The 21,475-nt window shown below is 46.6% G+C and overlaps 1 protein-coding gene across 2 annotated transcripts in view; it reads left to right on the forward strand.

Moving 5' to 3' along the window:
- The window catches only part of GRIA3 (glutamate ionotropic receptor AMPA type subunit 3), a 483,632-nt gene that overhangs the window by 313,297 nt on the left and 148,860 nt on the right, over positions 1 to 21,475 (forward strand). For both annotated transcript variants that reach the window (XM_073547601.1, XM_073547600.1), the window contains exon 5: positions 19,866 to 19,919. In XM_073547601.1, coding sequence (XP_073403702.1) covers positions 19,866 to 19,919 — 54 coding nt within the window. The remainder of the gene's footprint in view (positions 1 to 19,865; positions 19,920 to 21,475) is intronic.

Below are 21,475 nucleotides of genomic sequence, written 5' to 3' on the forward strand. Positions count from 1 at the left end.
GTGCCGTTGTAACGAGCAGGCCAGGACCAGATGTTACGGATATAAATGAGGGAGACCAAAATCCGTAAAAATATACTTTTTAACGAAAATGAACTTGATAAGAACTCTAGACATCAGATAATAGGCACATTTCTTCTCAAATACTTTCTTCACAACACTTCTCAGTTACATTCAAAGGGATTGTCCACTATATTGTATAATGCCCCTGACGCGCCCCGGGGGCCGTGGGGTACTCGGTACCGGGCCCATTGACTTCAATGGGGGACGGTGTCACAGTGGCCGCGACCCGGTCCGTGGCCCCAGGCGGTAAAATAGAAAATGTTTGTTGTTGTTGAAGTGTAGTAAAATGGGAATAAAAGTTTATAGTTGAATACGTGATGCTACCTGTGGTATTCTGGTCAGGGGTGACCAGCGCTGCGGTGTTGTTCTACTGATACTGTTGGTGTGACGCAGCTAAGGTGACAATGGCTCTCTACAGGTAGAGCAATAGTCCCAGGGCTGTTGAGAGTTAATTTCAGGGGTGATGTTGACAAGTGGAGTGGAGGATGTAGCAGTAGAGTTGAGCGAAACGGGTCGAAAAATTTCAAAAGTCGCCGACTTTTGGCAAAGTCGGGTTTCATGAAACGAAACCCGACCCTAGGATGAGGCCACGAGGTCGGCGACTTACACGCCAAAGTCGCGTTTCAAAAGTTTGTTTTGCGCTCTTTTTCAGCCAATCAGGATCCACGGACACTGTGGGCAACGTGATGACATAGGCAGGGGTCACCACCATCTTTCAGAAGGGCATGCAAGTGATTGGCTTGCTTTGGTGGGCGTCACAGGGGGTATAAAAGGGCGTGCACGCCGACCGCCATCTTACTTCTGCCGATCTCAGTATAGGGAGAGGTTGCTGCTGATTCTGTAGGGAGAGCGTTAGGCAGGGAAGAAGACAAAAAAACTGCTTCTGCTGCTAGCGATTTGGCCTGCACAACACACCAGTCACTGTGTGTGCAGTGCAAGGGGAGGCTATATAGTGGTGTATCAGTGGTGTTGGTTGTTGGGCTGCCTTCTAAGGCTTCCTGACATTCCTGCATTGCTGTTTACCCACTGCTCCGCAAACTGATTTTTTTAAAAGCAATCCCAATTTTTTTTTTTTGTCCTGCTGAGAAGAAAAAAAAACTGCTTCTGCTGCTAGCGATTTGGCCTGCACAACACACCAGTCACTGTGTGTGCAGTGCAAGGGGAGGCTATATAGTGGTGTATCAGTGGTGTTGGTTGTTGGGCTGCCTTTTAAGGCTTCCTGACAGGCTGGCATTGCTGTTTACCCACTGCTCTGCAAACTGCTTTTTTAAGAGCAATCCAATCTCCCTTATCCTCTAGTCACTTTTGTCACAGCTGTGCCATCGAGCCTGTGACATAGCGCTCAGATATCAGTGGCCCTCACACAATCCAAAAGTGTCCAGTGTCCACAAGTGTCTGCAGAAATTCAAAATCTCCCTTATCCTCTAGTCACTTTGGTCACAGCTGTGCCATCGAGCCTGTCACATAGCGCTCAGATATTCATTGGGCCTCACACAATCCAAAAGTGTCCAGTGTCCAAAAGTGTGTGCAGAAATTCAAAATCTCCCCTGTCCTATAGACACCTTGTACCTTGTCTTACATTACTATATAGTTTGTTGGATTTTGTCTACATTTCTACCAAAAATGAGGAAGGCTGGTGGAAGAGGCCGTGGAATTGGGCGGGGGTTGGCAGCTGGTAATGATGGTGTTGGTGGTGGATCTGATGGTAGTGGCAAGAGCAAAATAGGACCGAATGCAGGAGGTGTTGAGCCTGCGTCATCGTCTGGCTACATAAGGCCTCGAACGCTTAGTTTTCTAGGAGTTGGCAAACCGCTTTTAAAGCCAGAGCATCAGGAAAAAGTTTTGTCTTACATTGCTGACTCAGCCTCCAGCTCTATCGCCTCCTCTTCTTCAGTTGTAAACAGTAAAAGCACTGAGTCGTCATTGGAGGCTCATGTTCATGAACCACACCTTTCCTTGTGTCCTTCACCACAACCAAGATTGAAGGATGACGCAGGCCATACTACTGATTACTCCATGGAGATGTTTTCACATACCATGCCTGGATTATCAAGTCAAATGGTGAATTACCCAGGCCAAGATGAATCTGACATGGAGTGCACTGATGCACAGCCGCTGATTGATGATTCTGCTGGTACATTCACTCAGAGCACTACATTGTCCTCGCAGTGTACAGAGCCAGATTCTGACCCTGATGAGACTCAGGTGCCCCTTCTCGCACACTATACCACCAAACACGGTGACACAGAGGAAGGTGCACATGACATAGAAGAGGAGGTGATGGATGACCCAGTTGTTGACCCAGATTGGCATCCATTGGGGGAAGAGGGTGCTGCTTCCAATAGCTCAGATGAGGAGCATCCACAGCAGACATCGACATCGCAACAGCTGTTATCTGGCAGGCCCGGAGCACTCCAAAGACAGGTTCCAAACATCAAAAGAGTTGCTGGACAGCTTGTCCAGAGGGTCAAAAGATCACAGCGTGCTAGGCCGCAAAATGTCTGCCAAAGTAGGAAGAGTGCAGTGTGGCACTTTTTTGACCAAAATACTCATGATCAGGCCAAGGTTATCTGTAAGAAGTGTGCAAAGACCTTTAGCCGAGGGAAAAATCTGAAAAATTTGAATACCAGTTGCATGCTTAGACATTTAACCAGCATGCACTTGCAAGCGTGGACACAACACCAAACCTCAAGTGCCACATGTGCAACTGATCACAACGAAGGTAGTCAGCAACGCTACATTGTTTCCCCCACTGTAAGCCCACCGGTTAGCACAGCAGCAAATGTTGAGGTGTCATTGCAAGGCCACAGCAGTCAGGGAATCCCACTGTTATATCAACGAAAGACTGATTCTAGGCCATCAGAAAGAACACCAACTCCATCACCATCATCAACCCTCTCTCAGTCCGCCCTGTCCACCGCTACTTCCATCATATGCAGCTCTCAAGTCCAGCTCACCCTCCCAGACACTATGAGTAGGTCAAGAAAGTACTCAGCCTCTCATCCGCGTACACTGGGTTTGAACGCCCACATTGCCAAACTAATCTCGTTTGAGATGATGCCCTTTCGGTTGGTGGAAAGCATAGCTTTCCGCGAACTCATGGCCTATGCAGTACCACGCTATGACCTACCCAGTCGCCACTTCTCTCGTAAAGCCATCCCAGCCCTCCACCATCATGTGAAAGACCGCATTGTCCATGCACTCAAGCAGTCAGTGAGCGGAAAGGTGCACCTCACAACTGATGCATGGTCCAGTCGGCATGGCCAGGGCCGTTACGTGTCCATCACTGCGCACTGGGTTAATGTGGTGGATGCAGGGTCCACAGGGGACAGCGGTGGTGGGACAGTGCTGCCTAGCCCACGGTATAGGAAACAGTTGGCTGTAGGCGTTCGACCCTCCTCCTCCAGAAGCGAAAGCTCGTCCACAGAGCGCAGTCGTACGAGCACTCCATCTGCAGCTGCCACTGTTGCACACGATGTGTCCCCCTATCGAGCAGCTAGTGGAAAGCGTCAGCAGGCTGTGTTGCAGATGATGTGTTTGGGCAACAGACACACCGCCGAGGTGCTGGCCGAGTACTTGAAGCGACAAACTGAGTCATGGCTGGGCAGTGTACATCTTGAGGCAGGCAAGGTAGTTAGTGATAACGGCCGTAATTTTGTGGCAGCCATAGCCCTTTCAAAACTCAGCCATATACCTTGCTTGGCTCACACCTTGAACCTGGTGGTGCAGTGCTTCCTCAAAAATTATCCGGAGTTAACAGCCCTGCTCCAGAAGGTGCGACGACTGTGCGCGCACATCCGCCGGTCGCCTGTACACTCCGTTCGTATGCAGAAGCTGCAGCGATTGCTCCACCTTCCCAACCACCGCCTCATTATCAACATTGCAACAAGGTGGAACTCCACCCTGCACATGGTGGAGCGGCTGTGCGAGCAGAGGCAGGCCATAATGCATTTGTGGGAGGATACACGGCCAGGCACTTTGAGAGCAGACATGGAGTTGACAGGTGTGCAGTGGTCGAAGCTGAAAGACCTCTGTAAAGTCCTTCAGTGTTTTGAGGAATGCACACGGCTGGTAAGCGCAGACGACGCCATCCTAAGCATGAGCATCCCACTTATGCGTCTGCTCATGCAAACTTTGCCGCACCTTAAGGAGCAGGCGTCTGCAGCCAATGTTGATGAGGAGGAAGAGGAGGAGGGAATCCTTGATGACATTCAGCCATTGTCTGCTCAGGGACCTCTCCTGGACAAGGTGGAGGAAGAAGAGGAGGAGGAGGAGGAGGATGATGGGGATGATTACTTAGGGGAGGAGGATGCATCTCATGGGGCAAGTGAAAATGTTGGCGTGGCAAGGTCTGGTACAGGGTTTGTGCGTGACTGGAGGGATGTGGATTTGCCAGAAAGTGCTCCTCCAACCAGCACTCGCAGTGCATCATTGACACCGGGAACATTGGCCCACATGTCAGATTATGCCTTGCAGATCCTTAAAAGGGACCCACGCATTGCCAAAATGATGAACGATGACGACTACTGGTTGGCCAGCATCCTGGATCCACGCTATAAAGGCAAATTACAAAACATCATGCCACAGGAGAACCTTGACCTAATATTGGCTAATAAACAAGCAACTCTGGTAAATCGGTTGCTTGAGGCATTCCCAGCACACAGCAGCGGTGATGGTGCTCACACGAGCCGTACGGGCCGGGGGCAGCTTGGCAGAGGTGTTCGTGGTGCACACAGCAGAAGTGGCGTTGGAAACAGGGGTTTCATGACAATGTTGTGGACTGATTTTTCAAGTACCGCTCACACAACTGGTAATACTGCATCGATGGAAAGTGACAGGAGACAGCAGTTGTCAACTATGGTTCCAAACTACTTTTCCTCCCATATCGATGTTCTCCCACACAGGTCATTCCCCTTTGACTATTGGGCCGCTAAACTGGACACCTGGCCTGAATTGGCACAATATGCCTTACAGGAGCTCGCTTGCCCAGCTGCAAGTGTGCTATCGGAAAGAGTCTTCAGTGCAGCTGGATCAATCCTGACAGAAAAAAGGACCCGTCTGTCAACCCAAAATGTGGATGATCTAACCTTCATTAAAATGAACCACGCATGGGTTTCCAAGGATTTTGTCCCACCTTCCCCTGATGACACATAGGGTGACAGAAAAATGGCTTGCTTTGGTCCACCTCTTCCTGGGACTTGACCTATTTCACCTTTTGCATCAGCTGAATGTCCAACATCAACATATGCCACTTTCTAAAACTCCCTAACTGTGCTGCCTCCCCCCCCCATGGCCGGGGTCACCACCTAGCGCACGACACCGTGCGAGTGCCGTTGCCCTGGACAGGTGGGTAGGCCGACTCTTGGGCGCGGGCACTGGTACAGGGTCCTTCATAGTGCAATCAAGTGTCTGACGGTGGTGGTGCACACCCGCCGTCAGACACACCGCCGTACTATGAGGGGCCCAGCATTTGCAATCTTTACCTCTCCCTGCTCCTCCGCTGTGTAGTCTGGGCCGTCAAATCCATACTGTGCCTGACACCGTTTGAGCCTGCCTCCTGATGTATAGACATATATTTTGAATGTGTACGCTATCCATACATGTTATCTGGGGAAACGGTACCCTTTCTAACCTTTGTGCAATCACGTGCAATCCATACTGGGCCTAACACCGTCTGAGCCTGCCTCCTGATGTATAGACATATATTTTGAATGTGTACGCTATCCATACATGTTATCTGGGGATACAGTACCCTTTCTAACCTTTGTGCAATCACGTGCAATCCATACTGGGCCTAACACCGTCTGAGCCTGCCTCCTGATGTATAGACATATTTTGAATGTGTACGCTATCCATACATGTTATCTGGGGATACGGTACCCTTTCTAACCTTTGTGCAATCACGTGCAATCCATACTGGGCCTAACACCGTCTGAGCCTGCCTCCTGATGTATAGACATATATTTTGAATGTGTACGCTATCCATACATGTTATCCGGGGAAACTGTACCCTTTCTAACCTTTGTGCAATCACGTGCAATCCATACTGGGCCTAACACCATCTGAGCCTGCCTCCTGATGTATAGACATATATTTTGAATGTGTACGCTATCCATACATGTTATCTGGGGAAACGGTACCCTTTCTAACCTTTGTGCAATCACGTGCAATCCATACTGGGCCTTACACCGTCTGAGCCTGCCTCCTGATGTATAGACATATATTTTGAATGTGTACGCTATCCATACATGTTATCTGGGGATACGGTACCCTTTCTAACCTTTGTGCAATCACGTGCAATCCATACTGGGCCTAACACCATCTGAGCCTGCCTCCTGATGTATAGACATATATTTTGAATGTGTACGCTATCCATACATGTTATCCGGGGAAACGGTACCCTTTCTAACCTTTGTGCAATCACGTGCAATCCATACTGGGCCTAACACCATCTGAGCCTGCCTCCTGATGTATAGACATATATTTTGAATGTGTACGCTATCCATACATGTTATCTGGGGATACGGTACCCTTTCTAACCTTTGTGCAATCACGTGCAATCCATACTGGACCTAACACCGTCTGAGCCTGCCTCCTGATGTATAGACATACTGTATATTTTGAATGTGTACGCTATCCATACATGTTATCTGGGGATACGGTACCCTTTCTCACCTTTGTGCAATCACGTGTAATCCATACTGGGTGTGAGAACGGCTGGCGAGCTGTTAAGCAAGCTACAGAACCTGTGGTTTGCACACGTAAGTTTTTCATTTTTTCAGGAATGACGGTTAGGCCTAATTCCGGAACTGCGGTTGACCTGCACTTACTGGGAAATCATTGTTCGCGGGTAATAATTGTAATCAGTGATCCCCATCACTAACGTTGTTCAGCGGGTTATCTGCACCTGTAAGCGACAAACGCTGGCCTTTTCAGTGTAGCGCACATGCAGCCACGGACATGTAAGGGCATGACACACCAGTTATTGGCCAATCTCATGTGCCAGAGCCTCACGTGTCCCTCTAGTAAGCCGGACTCGGACCGCGGGGCATGACGGAGTCTCGTTCATTAACGGAATTAAGCTTGCAATGTGTGCATCTGTTCTGTAGCTGGCATGGTTGAGGTTTCCCAGGTGGAGTCGAATTTAACCGTAGGCTCCACTCCTGGTGGTGCCCTTCTGGACATTCCTTTAAGGTTCAGCTTTGCAACCATACTGCCCACGTAAAACAAACACTTTGCCTTCATGAACGCTGTTTGGAGTGTCATGACTCGTGGGAATAACGCCGCCCAATCAGTTAACCTGCTACAGAGATCGTTCGTTGCTCCCAAGCATGACATCACACTCCCTAGGAAGAAGGTAATGCCACTGTGGCGACCGTACTCCTGGGGGCGACACAAGTGCACTGATGCCCAGCCACTGCTCGATGAATCTGCTGGTACATTGACCCAGACCACTACATTCCCCTCGCATGCTACACGACCTGAATCTGACCCTGATGAAACTCAGGTTACCCTTCCCATATACAGTTCCATCTTACACGGTGACAAAGAGGAAGCTGCAGATGAAAGTGCAGGTTCGGCCCACCCGCCATCAGACACACCACCGTACTATCAGGGGCCCTGTGCCAGTGCCGTCGCCAACGAGTGGGCCCCCCCTGCTTGCCCAGGATCACAGCACTTGCAAAGTTGAAATACTGTGCAGTGAGATGGAAGATGGGGACGAGGAATCCAGACAAGTACAGGGATTCCCTAGCGAGGAGACTTATTTGATTGTTTTCAATGTTGGGACAGCAATTTTTGGGGAGCACTATACTCTGGAGAATGATAGATGGGGCCCACCATACACTGGAACATTCCAAAGGTGGACATCAGACACTGGAGCAGCATTTACAGGGCCCATTATACACTAGAGCATTAGAAATGGGGCCCATTATGTTTGGAGCATTATTTGGGCCCATAAGACAGTGGAGCTTCATCCATGGGGACCAACATATACTGTAGCATTATGTGGAGCTCATCATATACTGTTTCAAACATTATATGGGACCAATGATTCTGTATGGAGAAATAGATGGGCCTCGTCATGAGATGTAAAAAGTGAGGTATTTTTCATTGTACTATACCGCTATTTCTCTGCCGTATCGGAGCATAATGAGTTGTGGTATGTGTTAAAGGGGCGCTCTTTCGCCCAGGGCACATGAAAACCTGCAGCCAGCCCTCCCCCCCCCCCCACAAATTTAGCCAAATAACCCCCATTTTTCAGTGCGTAACTTGTATTATGAAGTTAATTAAGGTTGACAAGCTTAAGTAAGAAGAATTGATGCTTTTGGCATTCAAATGGGCCCTGTAGGTGTGTTTCCTGTCCTCCTCTCACTGCCGACTTTTATTCCCCATTGACTTACATTGGGTTTCGGGACGACCCCGACTTTTCCCTATAATCAGACGATCTTGCTCGACCCGACTTTTGGAAAAGTCGGGTTTCATGAAACGAAACGCGACCCTAAAAAACCAAAAGTCGCTCAACTCTATGTAGCAGTGCCGAATGTTGGATGTAGAAAGGAAACAAGGACTCAGTTGAATGCAGTTCAAAAAGGCTTTACTCACTGTCTGGTGCACACAGACGCCCGCTTCGGTGCTGAGTCCTCCAGGTCAGGGGTCCAGTAAACTCCCGGGTAGATGAGTACACCCCTCCAGCACTCCCTGTCAGTATATTCCTTCCTAGGCTGTCTCACTGTGCTGGTTTCCACTCTCCTACCCAGCACCTTCACAGTCAGTGTCCCAGGCTAGCTGCCGCGGATCCTGTCAGAATTCGTCACTCAGGCGGCTTCTTGATCCTACGTGGATGCCTTTCTGGAAAGATAACTGTGGGATTCGCTGTGGCCCATACAGTAACCACAGCTGTCAGCTTGCTAGTTAAGTTAGTTGTTCACTTCGCTAGCCTAGTGCTGAGACCCTTCTGCAACCTAAATTTATTCCCCCACAGCTATAAGCGTGGGAATCTAGAAGAATCACTCCTTCCTTCAGGGAGCTTTCCTTCAAAGCCAATCCATCCAGCAGCTCCTCCTGACAGGAGCTGCCCTCAATACGTCCTTCCACTTGCTCTTCCCCTAAGGGAACTCTTCCAACTGCCTTCAAATCTCCCACTCCTTCTCTAAGCTCCGCCCACTCGCTGTCAATGCTTGGCTGTTCTAAATCACTCCACTTTCTAAGCTCCTCCCCTTCTACATACCTTCCCCACTAACCCCCCAACCCCTTTCCTAGCCAGTCTGGGATGAGGCCATCCTCCCAAAGGGTACACCCAGATGCCCTGACTAACTAGTGTGTGTTGGGTGCAGTGTTACGAGTGTGGTAAAGTGCTCCCATCTTACCCAGTCATGAGATACCACACCTCTGGATGAGGTGCAGTACCTCTGTGGCTACTGGACCCGCAGGGGCGCCACCCCCCACCGATTTTAACCTTGTAAAGAAGTATTCTTGTAAATGCCTCTTACTGCCATCTGTGCCAGTGAGCGGGGCTATCACTGATCATTCACTCGACATCACGTGACCCCGGCTGCAGATGCTGCTGATGTCACATCAAGTTCCAGAATCCCTTGAATTACCGGGGGCAGGACCCAGTCGCGCGCTCTCATCCTGATTGAACGGGATGTGGGCAGTGTTTCATCACATGTTACAGCCCAGTATCCAGCACAAGCTTGCAGCTAATGAAAGCAGAGGAGAGAGGGAAAGTGCACGCTTCATACTGTGCTGTGACATGCGGTGAAACACCGCCCACAGCCTAGTTATTCAGGAGGGGTGCACGTGACTGTCATGCCCGGGTGATGCATGTGATCAGGGCAGTTTCTAGGGAATTTTGCCAACAGGGCGAACATCAAAAAAGCGCCCCCCCCGAACACACAATGCATAGGACCCCAGATATTACCCCCCGCCCGATATTACACACACACAATGCATAGGACCATTGTCCTATAGGACCATTGTCCACACCCCCCCGATATTACACACACAGTGCTAAGTACCCCAGATATCCTCCCCGACATTATACACACACACACACACAAACACAGGCTAAGTACCCCAGATATCACCACCAACCGCCACCCCACCGATATTACACACACACAAACAGAAGTGTTATGAATGAGTCACCGTAGGAGGCAAAAGCAGAAATGCTAGCTAAGTCCAGAAAACCAGAGAAGTTGGCAGCTATCGGATTGCAGACCCCTGAACCTATCAACAATTAGCAGTATCCGTGGGGGGTTCCTACGATGCCCTAGACCCCTCGATCACAGCCGGAGAACTGCTTGCTTTAAGAGGCCTTTTGTTCCCCTTTCCATACTGTTTAAATGGCCTCTCTGGTTTTGTTCCAATCCATCAGATATCTTGTTAGGTTTCCTAGGACCTTAGGATGTATTATCTGTCCTTTCTCTTCACGCACAACACAGTATAGCATGTCAGTCTGCCAACTGTCAGACCTTAGGTCTTAGGGCCCCATCACACATAGCGATCTCTAGCGAGATCGCTGCTGAGTCACAAGTTTTGTGACACAACAGTGATCTCACCAGCGAGATCGCTGTGTGTGACAGCGATCAGCGACCGGCCCCCCTGCCGGTATCGCTGATCGCTGTAGGAAAGCCCAGGACTTTTCTTTGGTCGCTGGTCTCCCGCTGGACAGCGCGCATCGCTGCGTGTGACAGGCGGGAGACCAGCGATCAGCTGGTAACTAACGTACACATCGGGTATCCAAGGGACGTGCGTCCCTTAGAAACCCGATGTGTACGTTAGTTACCAGCGCGTTGATGCAGGGAGCTGGTAACTAATGTACACATCGGGTTTCTAAGGGACCCACGTCCCTTGGATACCCGATGTGTACGTTAGTTACCAGCTCCCTGCATCAGCGCGCTGGTAACTAACGAACACAGCGACGCCGCGTGCTCGGCGTCGCTGTGCTGATCGCTGGTGAATCTGTCTGTTTGACAGCTCACCAACGATCACATAGCGACTTACCAGCGATCCTGACACGTTGATATCGTTGTCGGGATTGCTGGTGAGTCGTTATGTGTGACGAGGCCTTTACATTACTGAATGCTAGGCCCTATTTAAGTCACTACCAGGAATCTGTCTCCTGTATTCTCATGTAGCCCCCCCATTCTGGGCTAGTCGCAACTATCAACTTTATCTGTACTCAACTAAGGGTATGCAAATTACTAAAAAGACAAAATCATAAACTGCAATGTATTACATATCAATATTGTGTCTTCAAGGGAAGGTTTGGGCAGCACCTTCACTTTTTTCCAAAACATACACCTCAGAACAAACAACAAGTGTTTTTCTTGCTGGCAGAAAATAACTGTCAATCCCTCCAGTTCACTATTTCTATATATTTATGAAAAAAAAACTTCCATCTCATCCCCCACTGGGGGTGGTCTTTGTTGTCCCTTCTCATTTTCAGGTCCTCTACCAGAGGCCTGGGAGTTTGAGGGTTCTGTGCAGGATCTTAGTTGTTCTGATCATTGCGCTTTTCTGGACAGAGAGTTCAGATGTTGCTCCTGGGATCTGTTGTAGCCATTTTTCCAACTTCGGGGTCACTGCTCCAAGTGCTCCTATCACCATTGGAATCACTATTGCCTTCACCTTCCACATATTCTCCAGTTCTCCTTTGAGGCCCTGGTATTTCTCCAGCTTCTCATATTCCTTCTTTCTGATATTGCTGTCATTTGGCACTGCTACATCTATTATCGTTGCTGTCTTCTGGTCCTTGTCTACTATCACAATGTCTGGTTGGTTATCCAACACCTGCTTATCCGTCTGGATCTTGAAGTCCCACAGGATTTTTGCCCTTTTCCTCTCCACCACTTTCTCTGGGGTCTCCCACCTGGACTTAGGGGTACTTAGCCCATATGCTGTGCAGATGTTCCTGTATATAATTACTGCTACGTGGTTGAGGCATTCAGTATATGCTGTTCCTGCTTGCATTTTGCATCCTGCCACTATGTGTTAGATGGTTTCTGGGGTTTCTTTGCATAATCTGCACCTTGGTTTTAGTCTTGTGTGGTGGATTCCTGCTTCTAGTACTTAGTGCTCGCTCTTAAGTATATATTTTTGTATATATATACACACAGTATGTGTGTGTATATGCACCTCAGAACATAACCTAACTTGTCTTCTTGCTAGCAGACATTAGCCATCAAACTCTTCACCATTTCTAGCTATAAATGGAGCAAAGGTTTGTTAAAGCCAGACATGCATCTCTAAGTGAATATGAGTCAGGCCTCTTCACCAATTTCATGTCCTGGAGGAAGATGTCTGACACTATTTATAAATTAGGCATTGCCACTTTCATAAATCACCATAATGCTTCATTGTATTGACAGCAGTGCAGTAACCCAGAAGAGACAGAAGAGACGTCTTTTAGATCCTCAGTGCACAGAGTGAATGGTGGACAGTGACAGAAGATATCCCTTTATTGTAAGAAGACTTTATAGTTTATGTAGCAGTAATTATTTTAATATCCCTGTGTTAATAAAATAATCATTAATAACCTTGAGTCATATCTGACATGCCCCTGATATGTGCAGATCCATGACCTCTTGTTGGGCAATCATGCTGTAGCACACGGAAAAAAAGAATCATATGCATTAATATTTATGAACTGGAACCTTGTGGAAATGATGAGGGAGAATTATCATACAATTACAAATCATTATAGCTACTAGAGGTCATTTAAAGATCACAATGTATTTGTATTAAAGAAAAAATGAGTAAAGACTGAAATTAACATTACTGAGCGGCCGTATCCACCTTATCTAATACTGAAGTAATACAGGACATTTTATAAGTGTTTACATTTATAATAACAGCAAATATTAATGTTGAATTTCACAATGCTACAATGCAGAGGACTGGTCTGCATGGATTAGGTTGGGAGATCTGTACAGCTCCTCCATATCTTCTTACTGTGGTGTAGTGACCACTGTGTCCGCTAGGGGGCGCTGTGTGGGTCTCCCAGGATGGGTGTACAGGCATATCCAGTGTGGTAACAGGAGTAGGGTGCTAAAGAACCTTTATGTATCCCAAGGTGGGTGGCCTTGGGATGAAGGCTTGATTATATGCTGATCAGCAGAGCTACTTCTGATGTTCTGTTCCAGTGTGTTAGGGAGAAGCCTTCAGGTGATTGGTGAGATGGGTGGGATCAATCACCTACAAATCCACCCAGGGGCATGTGTCTGAAACGCCTATAGTGAATAGTATGTGTGTGAATGGTTGTAGGACCTGCGATGAAGTCATAGTCATGTGATCCAGTGGGTGTGGCTACGGACCATATAAGGTGACCAGGGTAGGTCACAGGAGTGAATGCTTGGACCTGGTTGGCCTGTATGGAAAGTCTCGTCAGACCGACTGCAGGAGGATGTGTCTGCCTTCCTGAGTGCATGTGGGGACGCTGTGTATCATGACTGCATGTGTCTGAGAGTTCTCAGGAGAGGGAATGAACGTCTGCAGTGAGACGCAGCTATGAGGTAACCCGGACAGGGGAAATAACTGTGAGGCTAGAGAGCCTGCATACCGGACCTAACAAAGCCTGTGTGACCACAGCGTTAACAGAGCGGAGCTCTGTCACGGACGTTATGCTGTTTTGATATGAACATTCTGTTGCTGTTGATGGTTTATGCTGCATAATAAACCACATTGACTATTTTGACGTTTTATGAAAAACCCGTACCGGACCTGGTTATTTGGCTGCAAAGCGAGTATCCCCAACCTGAATAACAAGCGCTACCTTACATTACTTACATTGAAATGTTTAGGCTTTCATTGATGTTCATCATTTTACCATTGGTATAAAATTATTGTATAAATGGCTCCTTCTCATGTCAGAATGTGGATATGATACAGAGATCCCTGAACCTCATTGGTACGGCACATACATTATCTCCTCATAAAAAAAAGATATATAGCAGATTGGATCTGCAGATTTCCTTCATTGATGCATTTGTAACATTGGGGAATGAAAACTTAAAACTTACGCAAATCCCTTTGTCTCTTCAAGTAATCCCTCTGTGTCTTCAGATTTGATGATGTTGATATTAGAGCTTTATGGTGACTATATCATAATTTCCAGGACTACTTGATCGTCTGAAGAAAATTTTTCTTTATGACATTGGGTATATGTTTGGGGTCATTGTCTTGCTGCTAGCTTAATTTGGAGGAAATCAGACTCTCTGGTACTGTATGATAGCTAAAGATACCTCATGTATTTATCAGCGTTAAGGACACTGTTAAAGCTGACCTTTCACCAAATTTTTCATGTTGACCTGGACGCATGATGTAATTGTGACTACAGAGCAGAATAAAACATTTTTTTTGCATCTAATGAGTTACCATTTGGTAAGCCCAAGTAGATGTTATCAGATAGTTTTCACTGGATGCGTCTACTTCTTTGTCCTGTGTGACACTGAGTAATCGTAGGCAACAACACACTGAAGAATGAAGAACACGCCACCACTATAGCTTAGAGCAGGTTTCTCAGTGTAATGATACAACTCAGTGTTAGGGGCTGGCGGAATGCACCCAATAATAAGAAGGTGGTAGTAAGGTGTGTTCGCAGCCCGGGGTCCACCGTGAAGAGATGTTAACTGCTGCTCGGTAATGACGGACACATATGGGTTAAACGCCACCCAGTGTGTAGTAGCAATGGGCTCTGTTTCTTCACAGAACCACGGTACCGCAGAACACAGATGCCATACCCTGTTGACTGTCACAGGGCAAGGCTGAGTAAGCGCTAGTGTACGGTCACAAGACTCTGCCCCAAGGACACAGGGTAAGAGCCTCTCAAGACCCACTAAGCGCACTGCGTCGCACCTGCGAACACCACTAATAGATGCTGGCTACTGTGGAGTGCAGACCAAGTGCACAGTGGCGTACAGGCAAAGCTTGGCGTTGAAGCTAGTCCCTGAGTCTGCCTCCTACCTGCACTCCTGCAGTCTCAGCCTGGGCACTAACTGGCAAGACTGAACAACACATGCGTACCAAGAGTAGGGGTTTCATAATGAGTCATTCACCAGAGACATTCATACGTGCATACAACACTCACTCCACATGGACTATACTAGCACACGGCCGTGCGATCCTTTTATAGCCACAGCTTTCCAGGACATTGCTGATGACCCAATCCAAGCTGCTTGAGGACCTGAGCATGTGACCTGCGACCACCAATGAGCGGTCGTCTCATGGGCATGCTCAGATGGAAAAAAAGCAGGACTTAGTCCCAGGAGCATCTGCTTGCCGCTGATTAATGCTGGATGCTATAGCTGAACCTGGGGCAGTAGCAGCAATCAGATGCATTGCATTAGCCTGAGCAAGACACTGGGACCGATGTCTCTGCTGAGCAGGAACCTCTGTAGCTGAAGAATGGGAGACTGCAGAGGACATGGCTTGAGATTCCCCCTGTTCAGTGGCGGCAACTTGACGCCTAGCACTCAGATCTCCTGGTCTAACCTGATGACTGGAAAGTGTTGTGGTTAGTGAGCATGTGATTAACATCGTACAGCACATGGATGGCATCGGTGTCATCCATGCGCTGTCCATATTTAACATTGAAAAATAAAGGGGAAGCTTTTTATTTTAATTATTTCTTTATCCATTGATGAAAAACACTGATGACACACTGATGGTAAAAACTGACACTGATATGACACATTGATGGTAAAAACGTACACACATATGACACACTGATGGTAAAAATGGACACACATATGACACACTGATGGTAAAAACGGACACATATATGACACACTGGTAAAAATGGACACACATATGACACACTGATGGTAAAAATGGACATACAGACCAATTACTGATGACACACCTATGGTAAAAACGGACACACATGACACTCTGATGGTAAAAATGGACACACATATGACACACTGATGGTAAAAATGGACACACATATGACACACTGATGGTAAAAACAGACACATATATGACACACTGATGGTAAAAACGGACACACATATGACACACTGATGGCAAAAACAGACATACAAACCAAACACAGACATACAAACCTGTCTAATCTTCCCTTCATCTCTAAACTCCTGGAACGCCTGGTCCACTCCCGTCTTATCCGCTATCTATTTGATAACTCTCTTCTTGACCCTCTCCAATCCGGTTTCCGCTCTCTACACTCTACTGAAACTGCCCTCACTTAAGTCTCTAATTGATCTACTAACAGCTAAATCAAATGGTCATTACTCCATACTAATTCTCTTGGATCTCTCTGCAGCATTCGACACTGTGGATCATCAGCTCCTCCTCACTATGCTCCGTTCCATTGGCCTCAAGGACACCGTTCTCTCATGGTTCTCCTATCTCTCTGACCGCTCCTTTACTGTATCTTTTGCCGGTTCCTCCTCCTCTCATCTTCCCCTTACTGTTGGGGTTCCTCAAGGATCGGTTCTAGGCCCCCTCCTCTTCTTCTTGTACACTGCCCCTATTGGTCAAACAATCAGTAGATTTGGTTTCCAGTACAATCTCTATGCTGATGACACCCAATTATACGCTTCTTCTCCTGACATCACGCCAGACTTTCTAGAAAACACCGGCGATTGTCTAAACGCTGTGTCTAACATCATGTATATCTGAAACTGAACCTGTCAAAGACTGAACTCCTGGTGTTTCCTCCCTCTATACTAATGTACCTATACCCGACATTGCCATTTCTGTGTGTGGTTCCACTATTACTCCCCAGCAACAGGCCCGCTGTCTTGGGGTCATACTTGACTTCGAGCTTTCCTTTGCCCCCCACATTCGATCACTGGCTCGCTCTTGTCATCTGCACCTCAAAAACATTTCTAGAATTCGACCTTTTCTTACTTTTGACTCTGCAAAAAACTCTTACTGTTTCTCTTATTCATTCTCAGCTCGACTATTGTAACTCTCTTTTAATCGGTCTCCCCTTACCAAACTCTACCCTCTCCAATCTGTCTTGAATGCTGCAGCCAGGATCATATTCCTCACCAATCATTACACTGATGCCTCTACTTGGTGCCAGTCATTACACTGGCTACCCATCCACTCCAGAATTCATTGTAAACTTATTACCCTCATCCACAAAGCCCTCCATGGCTCAGCACCACCCTACATCTCCTCCCTTGTTTCAGTATACCACCCTACCCGCGCCCTCCGTTCTGCTGATGACCTGAGGTTAGCATCCTCAATAGTCAGAACCTCCCACTCCCGTCTCCAAGACTTTACACGTGCTGCGCCAATTCTTTGGAATGCACTTCCCAGGTCAATACGATTAGTCCCCAATCCCCACAATTTTAAGCGTGCCCTGAAAACGCATTTATTCAGACTGGCCTATCGCCTCAACACATTAACCTAATCTATCCCTGTGTGGCACAGCCAAAAGTTTTACCATAACCAGATTCCCCGCATCATGTTCCCACATGCTTTATGCATCCATTAGCCCTCTGTGTTTGTACTGTTACACACTTAACATTATGGCTGGTCCATACAATCAGGGCAACTGTTACCACCCACCTTTCGTGTCTACCTCTTTCCTCACAGACTGTAAGCTTGCGAGCAGGGCCCTCTTTCCTCTTGGTATTTGTTATAATCTATGTTATTATTGTTATGCTGTAATGTCTATTGTCTGTACAAATCCCCTCTGAAATGTAAAGTGCTGCAGAATATGTCGGCGCTATAGAAATAAAATTTATTATAAATTTATTAAACACTGATGACACACTGATGGTAAAAATGGACATACAGACCAAACACTGATGACACACTGATGGTAAAAATGGACACACATATGACACACTGATGGTAAAAATGGACATACAGACCAAACACTGATGACACACTGATGGTAAAAATGGACATACAGACCAAACACTGATGACACACTGATGGTAAAAATGGACACACATATGACACACTGATGGTAAAAAATGTGGCACCCCTGAGGGTCCAGTCACCACAGAGGTACTGCACCTCATCCAGAGGTGTGGTATCCCACAACCAGGTAAAGTGAATGCACCTGACCAGACTCCACACCTGCATCCCACACACACCAGTAGTATAGCAGAGCACCCTTTATGGCCCCTGCTTGGAACACAAAGAGTGCTGGGAGGTGGGTGGAGCTTAGCTTGAGAGAGGGAGAAGGATAGAAAGCAAGGTCAGATCCCTCTGAGGAAGGAAAGGAGAAGAACATGTCTGCAGCAGCTCTACAGATTAGAGTCTGATGGACAGTTTGGATTACAAAGGAAGCTCCCTAAAGGAAAGAAGGTTCTTCTGGGACACGGCTGGAGCATACTGCCCATGGGTCCCTTATCCACGCTGACTACAGGTCAGGTGGAGGGAGAAACTGGTCGCAAGGGGAACGGCCCCTAGCCTAGTTCGCGTACCTCAGGGTGCTACTAGCAAGCCAATAGCTTTGGTTACTTTATGGACCCACCACAGTTAGTCCGACTGGAAAGGCGGCTATATAGGATTACAGAAACGGTGAGGTGTTGTCTGACAGGATTTGCAGCTGCTGGCCCAGAACGGTAACTGTGAAGTGCTGGAAAGGAAGGAGTTAAAGCAGCATATTGTGTGGAGACGGCCAAGAAAGGTACATACTGACTGGGAGAGCTGGAAGGGTGTACTTCATCTTATCTGGAAGTTGTATGGACCCCTCACCTGGAGAATGCAGCACTGAAGCGGGCATCTGTGCACACCAGAACTGTGAGTAAAGCCCATTGGAACTGCATTCAACTAAGTCATTTGTCTCCTCTCCTGCACCTCTCACCCAGCTCTGCTACATCTTCCTCTCTACTCTACCTCACCATCTACCAACTCATCTCTACTGCCCTGGGACTACAGCTCTACCTGTGGAGAGCTTCACCAACTCTGCTGCTTCATAACATCTGTCCCAGAGAAGAAACACTGCAGCGCTGGTCACTCTGACCAGAATACCACAGGTGGCGTCACGAATCACTATATAAACTTTGTTCTCATCTAATTACACCCATTACATGACCACCTGGGGCCACTGACCGGGTCACTGCCACTGTGACACATCCCTTTAAGACGACCGGCCCAGTACCGAGTATCCCACGGCTTCTGGGGCGCGTCACGGACATACAGACCAAACAGTGATGACACACTGATCGTAAAAATGGACATGCAGACCAAACACTGATGACACACTGATGGTTAAAACAGAGACACATATGACACACTGATTGTAAAAATGGACACACATGACACACTGATGGTAAAAACGGACATACAGACTAAACGCTGATGACACACCGATGATAAAAATTGGATATAGAGATGTACAACACTATTGGTAAAATGGATGGACACACGGATGACACACTGATGTACAACACTGACTGACACTGGTACCATTTTTTAATGGATGCGTTTAAACATGAACGTATGAATGAGGCCTTGTAGAGGAATTCTTCTCTACCCTGCAGCTGTTTGAAGTCAGTATTACAGATCCTAAAAGGGTCAATTTTTCCATATCTCTAAGAGTTGTGTTTGCCAGATGTAGCAGAGCTAAGTTTGTTATTTCAGCTGTGTGACGATGCATTATTTGTGCTCTTCTACCATAGAATTGTGATATGAATTAATACTGAAATGCTAAAAAAGTGTTTTATTCCTAGCGTACAGTCATCCGTGTGACTGACACGCACTTGGGGAGTTCATCTAAGTGTAATCTAAAATCAACCTTTTCAAAGTTTCTGACATTTTCGGACTGCCTCCTAACTTAATCCCTGATCTGTGCTATTTTTCTTCTCTTGTAGGTTGTAATCCTTGGCAAACACACACGAGGCTACCACTATATGCTGGCAAACCTGGTAAGAGCTTGCATTATTGTGCACACCCCAGCTCTGCAGTGCTTGTGTATTGACAGTGTCTGAATTAATCATGTACAGAAAGGAGCCGGTGAAAGGCTGCTTCCAGATTCCCGAGAAATGATCTGGCAAATAAAAGACAGAATGTGAAATATTACGCTTCACCTTATTCTTTCAATATTACATTGCAGTCTACTATTGAAATGAGTCGGCTTCCGCTCTGCCGTATCTGCACAATCTTTTGAATAGCAATAAAACAGGGAATTGGCCAATTTGTCCTCTATTTGCTGACATAATTCGGACAAATGGAACATTTTGTCTGTGTTTTGTGTTAAAAATGCATTTCACTTCCAGAAGTGTATCTGATATATTTTCCTCGCAGGCCTTTAATGCGGAAATGCTTTACCTGTGAGCTGATGTTCCTTCTATATGACATGTCGCAGAGCTGTCACTTGCCATTTCACTGCTTTGTCAGATTCTCGTCACATTGCTCTCTATAGAACAGTTTGGAATTGTGTCAAAACATGTGCATTGCAGGGTATGATGAGGAACCCCTATCAAGCAGTGCTGTTATATAGTCATACTGTATGTACGTGGATTGTCAGATTACATTCATCTAACTGAGAACTGGACCACAGTAAGAACAATATAGAATACTATGTGTCATATCCTGCAAGCGCCTTTTTTTTTTTAGTTTTTTTTAGCAAAGTCAAAAGTGTAAATACATAACTAAAATGTTCTGGGGAATAAAATCTATAGCTTTAATCTACCAGACCCTTTAGAAAAATAAACAATACTCACCTTCCCCAATACTCTGCAGTTCCCATCTCAGACATTACACGCCACTCAGAGTGGCACCATTGGCTGGTGGTCTGTTGTGCCCCCAGCCCTCAAATGGCATTCGGGGGCCCACCGGACTGTATGGGCCATGTAAGAATGATGTGGTCAACTTTATTCTCATCTGGGCCCTTTCTTCCTAATTGCTCCATCCTATATATAGCTGTCTCTTCCACCAACATCATCGCTCCCTGAGGAAGTATTGGCGAAACACGTTAGACAGTGAGGGTAGGATGAACAGCGCTCTTGGAAACTTTGAGTCTGTAGCCCTGTATTATTTTTATCAATGTTCCTCTGCATTACTTAACTGAGATGGCCTTCTTTTGCATTATGAATTGATATTTCATTATTTATTGTATTATGGATTGGTAGTTACATTATTTATTATGCACCAGCCCTTTATTTGTCTATATACAGTTTCTATTTTTTGATCATTTTTTAATTCAATTTCAATTTTGTATTTATGGATTTATGTCACTATTCACCTTTTGTCTATTTAATATTCATCATACAGTATCCAATCATGCTCAGATTCGTAGGTCATTTCTCATGAATTAGATCTATTTCCTACTGCTCCACCTGCATAATTTTATTTTGTTGTCAGTCTTGTCTTTTATAGTTTTAATTGCTTTGCTGTTTCCTCCTTACAGTTAAAAAAAAAAATATTAACCCTTTCACCATCTTGGATTTTTCCGTTTTTGAGTTTCAATTTTTTTTCTTCC

This window comes from Dendrobates tinctorius, unplaced genomic scaffold (genome assembly GCF_039654945.1).
Source record: "Dendrobates tinctorius isolate UK_male_01 unplaced genomic scaffold, ASM3965494v1 ptg000154l, whole genome shotgun sequence".
Lineage (NCBI taxonomy): Eukaryota > Metazoa > Chordata > Amphibia > Anura > Dendrobatidae > Dendrobates > Dendrobates tinctorius.